Genomic DNA, 12,409 nt, shown 5'->3' on the forward strand with positions numbered 1-12,409 from the left:
ATACACACGCACAGTCAAGTGAGTGCTTCAGTGAACTGACTGTGGAAAGAGCTTTAACCAGTTACACAGCCTGAAAAAAAATCACACCATTCACAGTGAGGAGAAACAGTACACGTGTTGTGTGTGTGGATGAGACTTCAGTTGATCATTGAACCTGGACAGACACAAAGACACCCGCATCATGGAGACACCATGGAAATGTGGGGACTGTGGGAAGAAATTCAGATACCCATCAGAGCTGGAGATTCATCAACGCAGTCACACAGGGGAGAAACCATTCATCTGTTTTAAATGTGGGCGGGGATTCAGTAATTCATCCAACTTATTGAAACACAGACGGGTTCACAGTGAGGAGAGGCCATTCACCTGTTCTGACTGTGGCAAGGGATTCAAATCCTTATCAGTGCTAGAGATTCATTGGCGGATTCACACTGGAGAGAGGCCATTCACCTGCTCCGAGTGTGGGAAGAGATTCGCTCATTTGTCCAACTTTCTGACACACAAGCGGGTTCACACTGGGGAGAGGCCTTTCTCCTGCTCTGTGTGTGGGAAGAGATTCAGTGATTCATCCAGTCTGCGGAAACACAAGCAAGTTCACACTGGAGAGAGGCCTTTCTGTTGCTCTGTGTGTGGGAAGAGATTCAGTGATTCATCCACCCTGCGGAAGCACGAGCGAGTTCACACTGGGGAGAGGCCATTCACCTGCTCTGACTGTGGGAAAGGATTCACTCGGTCGTCCCACCTGTTGGTGCACCAACAAATCCACACAGGGGAGAGACCTTTCACCTGCACCGTGTGTGGGAAGGGATTCAGTGCATCATCTACCCTGCAGAACCATCTGGCAGTTCACACTGGGGAGAGGCCATTCCCCTGCTCCGTGTGTGGGAAGGGATTTACTCAGTTATCTGCCCTGCTGCGACACCAGGCAGTTCACACTGGAGAGAGGCCATTCCCCTGCTCTGTGTGTGGGAGGAGATTCAGAGATTCATCCACCCTGCGAAAGCACGAGCGAGTTCACACTGGGGAGAGACCTTTCACCTGCTCTAACTGTGGGAAAGGATTCACTCGGTCATCCCATCTGCTGATGCATCAACGAGTTCACACAGGGGAGAGACCTTTCACCTGCACCGTGTGTGGGAAGGGATTCAGTGCATTATCTACCTTGCAGAACCATCAGGCAGTTCACACTGGAAAGAGGCCATTCCCCTGCTCTGTGTGTGGGAAGGGGTTTACTAGGTCCATCAGTCTGCAGAAACACCAGCGAATTCACTCTGGAGAGCCTGTTCACCTGCACTGTGTGGGAAGGGATTCATTCATTCCTCCAGCCTCTGGAAACACCAGCGAGTTCACACCGGGGAGAAGCCATTCACCTGCGCTGAACGTGGGAAGGGATTTGCTGATCCTTCCAACCTGTGGAAGCACAAGCAAGTTCACACAGAGAGAGGCTGTTCACCTGCTCCGTGTGGGAAAGGATTCACAGACATCCAAGCTGCTGAGACACTGGCAATCACACCGATTACAGACCTTTTAAATACTCTGCTTGTGGGTGTTAATTATATAATTTGGGGTTTAGTATACACAAGCAGTGGACATTGATTTACATGAGCACATATAAAGATACACTTACTGACAAAGCATGGAATGGTTTGGGAATTATATACTTGTAATATTTCACTCTGTGAATAAATCTGTACTAAGTAAAAATTGGTTCCACTTTCTTCCTTCACTATAAGGCTGTCAGGATTATAATGTGGTGACAGAGAATGTTTAAAAATACACAAAGTTTCCAATCTGGCTTGTTTGAGAAGGAATAATGATATTTTTGATAAAAATCAGAAGGGAAAGATGCACATTGTCTTAAAACGACACAAACAATTTGACAGTTTAAAAGTCCTGCTTCAAGATACAGGAGCAGATGATGAAGAGTTTACAAGACTCATACAAGAGACTAGTGGAAAGTGTACAATGTTTCAAAATTGTTGGAGGATGCCATCACATCCCAACAGTAAACCTTCCCTTTGCATTTGGGGCTGAACCTGTGGCACCAGCTGAGTTTCTGAATGATGAGTTTTGAGATGTGTGTGAACACATGAACATTTTGGTCATGAACACGGCAGCTGAAAGATGGATTCTGTGAAAGGAATCAAGCAGTGATCGATTAAATGTTGCAGAAAATCTCAGCTGATCAGCTAAACTTCAAATTGATAACTGCGCTGATATGGACAATTCACGTAAAGAATTCACTTCAGTTGATTGGAGAGTATAATCCCTGTCAATTGGTCTATGGGAGAAATTCCAAATGACCCTCTGTGCTGGATGATAGCCTTCCTCATTTACAAGGATGATAATTAGTGCATTTTTTTTTATTTATTAGCTGATTGTTTCAGTAGTGCTTGAGCTAAAAAACTATTGCAGATCTTAGAAGAGGGGTGTCTTATACTTAATTTTGTACAAAGACCATCATGTTTTTCTTTTTCTTTTGTTTGTGTGTGTTGTTACAATTAGGGTTGAGAACATTAACAAGAAATCCAAACACCCATTACAAGATTCCAGATTTTTAAACAAAATCAAACTTCACTGTATATAAAATATTAAAAACCAGCTCAATGAATTATATTTTGTAAAGATTTATGCTGTAAACTCAGTTCTGACTCCAAACATGAACTCTATTTTCACTCTCTAGAGATGCTGCCAGACCTGCTGAGATTTTGCAGCATTTTTCCTTTTTTGTACTTTTTAAACCCTTACTCTTTGACAAGCATGCCCTTATACTTAATATCTTGAACGTACATTCAATTCTGTTCCTGGATCTCTCAAAATATATGTCAAAGCTCCCAGAATTCATTTTAATTCCCCTCAGTATTCCAGCTGTACTCCAGGCTCCAAGATTTCATGAGGATTCTATTGATTCTGTTCGTTTTCAGCTAAATAACTCTCCAACTTTCCTTTGAGTTTTCAAAATTGACTCAAAACATGGACTCCTCAATCCAAGCATGGGCTTCACTGCCTTCCTGCTGAGGGATTTGAACATTGGGAACACCCATGGTTCCGAATGACCTCCTCGGCTCCCGCTCCCACAGCTGGTTCACGGCCCATCCCACACACAGAGCAGGTGAACAGCCTCTCCCCACAGTGAACTCGCTGGTGTCTCAGCAGGGTGGTTGATATACTGAATCCCTTCCTACACACAGAGCAGGTGAACAGCCTCTCCCCAGAGTGAACTCACTGGCGTTTCAGCAGGGTGGTTGATATACTGAATCCCTTCCTACACACAGAGCAGGTGAACAGCCTCTCCCCAGAGTGAACTCACTGGCGTTTCAGCAGGGTGGTTGATATACTGAATCCCTTCCTACACACAGAGCAGGTGAACGGCCTCTCCCCAGTATGAACTCGTCGACGTGTGAACTCATCGACCCTCTTGTAAACATATAATAATCTCTGAAATATTACCTATTGCCTGTCTCCCATTATACCTTTTGATGCAGTTTCCCAATCTATCTCAGAAAACTTGCCCCTCATATTTTAGTTTTCTCCTGTGAGAAACACCCGGATAAATTAAACAAAAGAACCATATAACTACCACAGCCCATCTCCATGGCAATGTCACATACTTTGGTGGGGTTCCAAACAGAATTACGAATTTACTATCTTTGAACTTACAATGTGCCTTCACTCTTGTGATCCTTGTGAAATCTGAAGACAAGAAATGTGCTCTTCCAGGCTCAAAGATCATCAGCCCACTGTAGTCAACGCCGTGAGTCCGGCCAGTCCAGCATCAGGAAACCTTCTGACTCTCCCCATTGACCAACTGGGAGAATGAACAAAATGCAGTCCTGGACATAAGTGAGAGCAGAAACAATAACAGCAGAATCCAAACCCTGGAATCACTTGTGAACTCACTGGTGTCTCAGCAGATGGAATGAGTGAACAATTCCATTCCCACGTTGAGAGCAGATGAACGACGCCCTACTCTGTATGAACTCACCAGTGTTTCCGCAGGGAGGATGAATCACTGAATCTCTTCCCACACTGAGAGCAGGTGAACGGTTTCTCTCCAGTGTGGATTCGCTGGTGTGTCTGCAGGTTGAAAAGCCGGGAGAAGGCCTTCCCACAGTGAGAGCAGCTGAACCGTCTCTCCCCAGTGTGGATTCGCTGGTGTATCTGCAAGTTAGATAACTGAGCGAATCCCTTCCCACATTGAGAGCAGGTGAATGGTCTCTCCCCAGTGTGAACGCGCTGGTGTATCTGCAGAGCGGATGAATCACTGAATCCCTTCCCACACTGAGAGCAGGTGATTGGCCTCTCCCCAGTGTGAACCCGCTGATGTCTCAATAGGTGGGTTGACATGGTGAATCCCTTCCCACACACGGGGCAAGTGAATGGCCTCTCCCCAGTGTGAACTCTCTGGTGTGTCAGCAGGTGGGATGAGAGAGGGAATCCCTTCCCACACTCGGAGCAGATAAATGGCTTCTGCCCAGTATGAACTTGCTGGTGTCTCTGCAGGGTTGATGGATCAGTGAATGCCTTCCCACACACAGAGCAGGTGAACGGCCTCTCCCCGCTGTGAACTGGCCGGTGTCTCCGCAGGGAGGATGAATCACGAAATCCCTTTCCACATTGAGAGCAGGTGAATGGTTTTTCTCCAGTGTGAACTCGCTTGTGGGACTGTAGGAAGGAGAGCCGAGTGAATCCCTTCCCACAGTCAGCGCAGGTGAATGGCTTCTCCCCAGTGTGAATGCGCTGATGGATTTCCAGTTGTGACGAAAACCTGAATTCCTTCCCACAGTCCCCACATTTCCATAGTTTCTCCATGGTGCTGGTGTCCTTCTGTCTCTCCAGGTTGGGCGATCAGTTGAAGTCTCATACACACACAGAACACATGTACAGTTGCTCTTTTTTGTGAATGGTGTGACTTTTTTCAGGCTGTGTAACTGGTTAAAATTCTTTCAACAGTCACTCAGGTGTGTGCATGTTTCAGTGTAAAGCTCTTTCCACAGTCAGTTTGCTGGAACACTCTCACTCAGGTGTGTGTGTGTGTGTGTGTGTGTGTGTCTCTGTGCTTTTCCAGTCACACTGATGTTTGAAATCTTTTGAAGCCAACACGCTGTGACTCTGTCAGATCTAGATGTGATGTTTGAGATTTCTGTCTGTGATTCCTCCTCTTCTGATATCCTGTAAAAACAATTTACAAAAAACATCACAGTCAGAACAGACAATTCTAGCTTCTGTGGGAACATTCTTTCCTCTGTCATTAATGAAAATCTGCAAATCTCCATCCCACAAATTCCCCCTCCATTCTCACGCTGCCGTATCTAACATTCAGCTACCCTACACTCCTGATGGTGCTGATTCAGGATGAATGACATGCTCACTGCTTCCTGTCCTGGACACCTAGGTCATAACAAATAGAGTTCTCCTATCTACAGAGACTAAATAGTCTGGTTCTTCGGAGTTCAGAAGAGTGAGGATGACCTTATTCAAACATATAATTTCATTTGATTTATTATTGTCACATGTACTAACATACAGTGAAAAGTATTTTTCTTGCGTGCTATACAGATAAAGCATACCATTCATAGAGAAGGAAAGGAGACAGTGCAGAATATAGTGTCACAGTCATTGCTGGGGTGTAGAAAAAGAGCAACTTAATGCAACATAAGTCCGTTCAAAAATCTGACAGCAGCAGGGAAGAAGCTGTTGTTGAGTCGGTTGGGACATGACCTCAGACTTTTGTATATTTTTCTCAATGGAAGAAGGTGGAAGAGAGAATGTCTGGAGTGCGTGGGGCCCTTAATTATGATGGCTACTTTGGTGAGGCAGTGGGAAGCGTAGACAGAATCAATGGATGGGAGGCTGGTTTGTGTGCTGGATTGGGCTACATTCATGACATTGTGCAGTTCCTTGTGGTCTTGGGCAGAGCAGGAGCCTGTACCAAGCTGTGATACAACCAGAAAGAATGCTTTCTATGGTTCTATCTGTAAATCTGTGCGAGATCCTGAGGGAGTTTGATAGAGTAGATGGTGAGATATTTTCATGAGTGGAAGAGTCTCGAACAAGCTACAAGTTAAAGGCCAGTCATTTAAAACTGAGGTGAGGAGAAATGTCTTCTCACAGAACATGGTGAATCTCTGGAATTCTCTGCTCCAAAGGATGGTAGAGGCTGAATCATTAGAAGTATTTCAAATGGAGGTGGAAAAATATTTGATAGATTGAGGAATAGAGGGCAATGGGGAAATGGCTCACAAAAGGAGGCCGGTATTGATCAGCTCTGATTGTATTGAACGGCAGGGTCGCTTGAAGGGCCTGGTGGCCTCTCCTGCTTCTATTTCTTGTGATCAGTTGCTGCAGGTTCCAGTTTCCGCCCAGATTGAGGTAAGAAATGGAAAGAGGCAGAATGAAAGTGTTTTACTCACAGATGTTGGAGACGGGGAAGTTTGAGCTGGCTGAAGATCAATCTTCATTTACACAAAGCCCGCGTTCTGATTGGCTGGAGGACCAGAGTCCTTCCGGTCCTCCCACACTTCCCATTGGGCAACACCTCAGCGTGAAGGTCAAGGTTCGCCCCTCTCCTTTGGACATGCGCAGTCCCGGTCCGGGAGGGAGGGGGAGATCACCGAGCGGCTTCTCGCTCTGGCCGGAGCCGCCAGCCGCTTGTCTGGAAACCTTGGCTCGAGGAGGGCAACAATGGGTGGGGGCGGGGCTCCCGCGTCCGCGCGTGCGCACTGGAAATCCTAGGACGTCACCGCGGAAGAGGGTGATTCCTATTGGCTGATACAGAGCTCCATTGTGACGTCACAAGAGTTGTCCAATGAGCTTCAGAGTGAAACCTCCTCCTCTGGGCAACATCTGGGAGGAAATCAATGTTCCCCCCTTTCCATTTCTTTCCTCATTCTGGGGGAAATTGGGGACTTGCAACAACTGAAGGGTAAGGAAGTGAATCCAGTCTGTATATTCCACACATTTTTAGTCCAGTCATATGGGCATAGCTCTGTCTGGCAGCCTGCATGGAGATTTTCAGCTAGTGACGTTTGCTACCAAATAAAGCTGTTGGACTTTAACCTGGTGTTGTGAGGCTTCTTACTGTGTTAACCCCAGTCCAACGCTGACATCGCCACATCCAGGACAGGAAGCAGTGAGCATGGATCTGTCAATCAGCCTCAATCATCAACTTCAGGAGAATTGGGAGGGTGAATATTAGATACAACAGAGTGAGAATGGAGGGAGAGTGTGTGGGATGGAGATTTGTAGCCTTTGTGGAATGAGAAAGAAACAATGTTTCATAGAAACTGGAATTGTCTGTTCTGAATTTCGATCCTGTACTGATACTGATGACATGTGTCAACTTGTTTTACAGGATATTGAAAGAGGAATCACAGGCTGAAATTTCAAATGTCAGGTCTAGATCTGGCAGAGTCATATTCCTTGGAACCTGAATATCATCGGCCATTGAACCTGGAAGGAGATTTGAAAAGATTTCAAACATCAGTGTGATTGGAAAAGCATCAACACACTTCCACATTCAAGTGAGAGTGTTCCAGTGCACTGACTGAAGAGCTTTAACCAGTTACACAGCCTGAATAAATATCACACCATTCACAGTGGGGAGCGACTGTACACGTGTTGTGTGTGTGGACGAGGCTTGAACTGATTGTCCACCCAAGGCAGAGGCAAGGACGCCTGCATCATGGAGAAACCATGGAAATGTGCAGACTGTGGGAAGGGATACAGATACCCCTATCTGCTGGATGCTCATCGGCGCAGCCACACGGGGGAGAGGCCGTTCATCTGCTCTCAATGTGGGGAGGGATTCATTCGACTCCCCCACCTGCAGTCACACAAGCGAGTTCACACTGGAGAGAGACCATTCACCTGCTCTCAGTGTGGAAAAGGATTCACTGTGTTATCCACTTTGCAGAGACACCAGCGAATTCACACTGGGGAGAGGCCATTCATCTGCTCTGAGTGTGGGAAGGGATTCAACCAGTTATCCAATTTGCGGACACACCAGCGAATTCACACTGGGGAGAGGCCATTCACCTGCTCTCAGTGTGAGAAGAGATTCACTCGGTTATCCGACCTGCAGGCACATCAGCGCATTCACACTGGGGAGAGGCCGTTCACCTGCTCTCAGTGTGGGAAGGGATTCACTCGGTCATCTGACATGCAGAAGCACAAACAAATTCACACTGGGGAGAGGCTGTTCATCTGCTCTCAGTGTGGGAAGGGATTCACTCAATTTTCCAGCCTGCGGACACACCAGCGTGTTCATACTGGGGAGGGTCTGTTCATCTGCTCTCAGTGTGGGAAGGGATTCACTCAATTGTCCAGCCTGCAGAGACACCATCGTGTTCACACTGGGGAGAAGCCGTTCACCTGCTCTCAGTGTGGAAAGGGATTCACTGGACAATTCCACCTGCAGAGACACCAGCGAGTTCACACTGGGGAGAAGCCGTTTACCTGCTCTCAGTGTGGGAAGGGTTTCAGTCAGTTATCCAACCTGCGGAGACACCAGCGAGTTCACATGGGGATTGGCCATCCACCTGCTCTCAGTGTGGGAAGGAATTCACTCAGTTATCCCACCTGCTGAGACATCAGTGAGGTTACACTGGGGAGAAACCTGCTCAGTGTATGAAAAAGAGTTCAGAATTTCATCACAGCTGCTGAGGCACCAACAAGTTCACAGGGGTTGGATTCTGCTGTTATTGTTTCTGTTCTCACATCCAGGACTGCATTTTGTTCATTCTCACAGTTGGTCATTGGAGAGGGTCAGAGGGTTTCTTTCTGCTGGACTGGCTGGTCTGAGCCTCCAGTGGGCTGATGCTCTTTGAGTCTTTTTGTGAATACCTTGTTTTAGATTTCACAAGGATCACAGAGTGACAGGGTGTTAGGAAGTTCAGAGATAATTAGTATTTCTGTTTGAAACCCCCTCAAGTGCCCATCCAATTTCCTTTGTAATTGTTCAGTGTCTCCATTTCCTCCACCCTCGTAGGCAGCAAGTTCCAAGTCATTACCATTCGCTGCATCAAAATATTCTTCCTCACATTCTACCCCCCGCCTCTCTGACCCAAAACTTTAAATCTCTGACCCCCTCATCCTTGTCCCATCAGCTAATGGGAACAGATTTTCTTTGTCCGTCTTATCTAAATCTGTCATAATCTTAACCATCTCTTTCAAATCTCCCCTCAACCTCCTTTGCTCCAAGGGGAACAACCCCAGTCTGATGTCGACAATAAAGAACAAACTAACGAATATGTTAATACCTGAAATCAAATCGGAATGTTTAATTTCTGTTTTAAAGATATTGTGAATATATTGTCCTGGACAATAATGAAATTGGGATAACTCACCTTGGGTGTGGTTGAATGGAATATATCAATCTGGTATCCACCTTTTAATTAGTGAAAGTCTGGAATGTGTAGCTTCAAATCCCTAATAGCACTGTGGATGTATTTACAGGCATTGTAGCAGTTCAAGAAGGCAGTGTTGGGGTTGACCGTGGCCGAGGCAGCTACATACAGCCACATATTCTGTTATAACTGAAGGAGTGCAGATTGAATGTGAGGCATTATGGGACTGGACTGTCTTGACCATATTCCTGTGACAGCTCAGTTTCTGCAATTACGGACCATTAAAGCTGCTTAGCAGGGCCCTGACAGAGGACCTGGTGAGAATGGGAATGAGTTGGTGTTCAGCGGCTGAGATACCCAAATCTGTAAAAAGTGGGGTCTGACCAATCAACAAACAGTGGTGGGTAGTTGGTTAAGAAATTAAGAAGTGTTCTCAGGCATTGTTTAAATTAATTTATCTTAAATTTGTGATAAAAACGGTGACTGATTTGTGACCCGATAGTCAGTGAAGTGACGGTATACTCCAAGTAGCACTGGACTGAAAAGTGGATCCTCTGAGAGTAGATCGTAATGGTTATTATCTTACCCCATCATGGCCAGTGAAAAATTGAGTGGGTACCGGACAGGTCTCTTACCTGCCATTTGGAAACTAAGAACACAAAACCTATCGATAAAACAGTTCGAGAATAGAGCCATTTCGTGTCTGGATGACACTTCATAAGAGCTCTGATAAAGGGTCATCCAGACTCGAGACATTGACTCTATTCTCTCTCCACAGATGCTGTCAGACCTGCTGAGATTTTCCAGCATCCGCAGTATTTCACTTTTATGATAAAATGAGATTTGGAATCCCCACGACCCTCCCCAAAAACAGAGGGAGTGGTGGGAGAGGGAAAAAAGGGTAAGAATGAAGAAGTCTGGCTTCTGATTCTCCGAGCCCATGTAGAATTAACAAAATGAGTGAATCAGTTTATAAAGCACAAAAGTTACCATCCCTAACTATAATTGATCAAATTACAATAATTAGTTTGAGGAATGTAACAAAAAACTGAATAGATGAAGTTTAAAATCAAGTTTGTTTTGTTGTTAGAAAAGTTTTAAAAATTATGTAAAGTGCCATAATTATGTGCAAGTTTTTTCTGCTCACTCCCTACGTCTTTAGGCTCTGTAGAAAAGTTAATCCTTTCAGCAATCAGTTGATTTGTCTTTAAATCACTCAGAAACTCATGTCTGTTTTAATTTATAATTGTGGATTTATTCAAACCATTAAATCTGTAAATTTTAAATGTAGCCTGGAGGAATAACTGTGAGAATTCTCTTGTTGTCACCTCAAACCCAGATAAAGAACAAAAATTTTACAGGTGGTAATGGTAATTCAATAAACTGTTTGTCGATGGAATCAGGCTTGAGTGTTGAATGATTCGTCTGAGTTCATTGCCCCCAACACACTGGGTACATTACCACTGGACACCAGGTATTGCCAAAACCTTCAGACAATACAAAGACTCACGAAAGCCAGTGTCCCAGTTTAAAGACTTGTCTTTTATTTGACCAACGATCGAAGGGAAACATTATTGGACAGTGTAATACCTCTCTAGAAGAGAAGTATCCTGATCTCTGCAATAACTCTGACATAAAATGCTTAGGATAGATCAATTATACATTCTTCATGTCAAATTCTCCCGCCTTTCATTAGTTGTGAACCAATCATTTTCCATACAAAGAAAATCATTCATACTTTAATCATTAATTGCATTTTACCCTCTGACATTCTATGTCATTTAACTTAATGCTGGTAGTGTCTAAAATGCCTAATGGTTTAAAATTTCTCAAACTTATCAGGAATTTTCTCCAACAGCTTGCCATTGCGGAGCTCGGAGTACAGCACTTGTTTTGGGAGTCTTGTGTGGGGCTTGAGGACAATGTGGCCCACCCATCGCAGCTGGTCTAGTGTGACCAGTGCCTCGCTACTGGGGATATTGGCCTGGGGGAGGACGCTCACTTTGGTATGCCTATCCTAGCAGTGGATTTGCAGGATTTTGTGGAGGCAACTTTGGTGACATCGCTCCAGGGATTTGAGGTATCTGCTGTTCCCTGTCCATGTTTCTGATGGATACAGGAGGGCGGGGACCACAGCTGCTCTGTAGACCATGAGCTTGGTGCTGGATTTGAGGTCTCGGGCTTCGAACACTCTGTTCCTCATGTGCCCGAAGCCTGCACTGGCGTATTGGAGTCACTGCTGGATTTCATCGCCGATGTCTGCCTATGCCAACAGGAGGCTCCCAAGGTGTGGGAACTGATCCACATTGTCCAGGAGCTCACCGTGGATTTTGGTGGTCGGGAGGGGGAGCAGGAGTGGGCTGGGAGAGAGCCTTTGTTTCCCGGATGTTTAGTCTGAGGCCCATTCTCTCACAGGCCTCACTGGAAGCATCAACGATAGTTTGTAGATAAGTTTAAACTTGTTTATTGCTGTCACAAATAGGCTTACGTTAATGCTACAATAAAGTTACTGTGAAAATCCGCTAGATCAACCATTGAGTGTGCTCACAGACACACTCAGATTGTGGACAAAGCCCAATCCCTCACTCAAACCAGTCTCCCACTGCCTTGGAAAAGCAGTCATCATTATTAAGTACCCTATGTACCCCGGACATTCTCGCTTCCATCTTCGTCCATTGAGAAAAAGAGACAAAAGTCTGAGGACATGTATCAACCGACTCAAAAACAGCTTCTTGCATGCTGTCAGCAGACTTTTGAGTGGACCTAACACATACACCTCTGACTGTAACATTCTGCACTCTCTCCTTCCCTTTGTACAGTATGCTGTCTGTATAGCGTAAGAAACAATACTTTTCACTGTAAACTAATACACGTGACAATAATAAATCAAATCAAATAGGCATTTTTAAATTTAATTTGTGGGACATGGGCATCGCTGGCTGGCCAGCATTTATTGCCCATCCCTAGTTGCCTGAGGGCATTTGAGAGTTAACCACATCACTGTGGCTCTGGAGTCACATGTAGGCCAGACTAATGAAGGACAGCAAATTCCCTTCTCTAAA

At 45.4% G+C, this 12,409-nt stretch overlaps 2 protein-coding genes across 3 annotated transcripts in view; one reads left to right on the forward strand and one right to left on the reverse strand.

Annotated features, from left to right (window-relative positions):
• LOC145363615 (uncharacterized) overlaps nt 1–4,953 on the reverse strand; it is a 62,177-nt gene extending 57,224 nt beyond the window's left edge. Inside the window, 3 exon segments of the mRNA XM_080218796.1 lie at nt 3,139–3,221; nt 3,371–3,375; nt 3,986–4,953. Coding sequence (XP_080074922.1) covers nt 3,139–3,221; nt 3,371–3,375; nt 3,986–4,812 — 915 coding nt within the window. The 5' untranslated portion in view covers nt 4,813–4,953.
• Nucleotides 174–12,409, forward strand: part of LOC145335551 (uncharacterized) — a 28,123-nt gene continuing 15,887 nt past the window's right edge. The window contains exons 1-2 of one of the 2 annotated variants that reach the window (XM_080181350.1): nt 174–1,177; nt 7,841–8,521. In XM_080181350.1, the coding sequence (XP_080037476.1) occupies nt 182–1,177; nt 7,841–8,521 (1,677 nt within the window). In that variant the 5' untranslated portion in view covers nt 174–181. Of the gene's footprint in view, nt 1,178–7,831; nt 8,522–12,409 lie in introns of both variants that reach the window. The other variant, XM_080181351.1, reaches the window with a different exon arrangement.

This window comes from Carcharhinus amblyrhynchos, unplaced genomic scaffold (assembly GCF_965287045.1).
Source record: "Carcharhinus amblyrhynchos unplaced genomic scaffold, sCarAmb.v2.hapA scaffold_39, whole genome shotgun sequence".
NCBI lineage: Eukaryota > Metazoa > Chordata > Chondrichthyes > Carcharhiniformes > Carcharhinidae > Carcharhinus > Carcharhinus amblyrhynchos.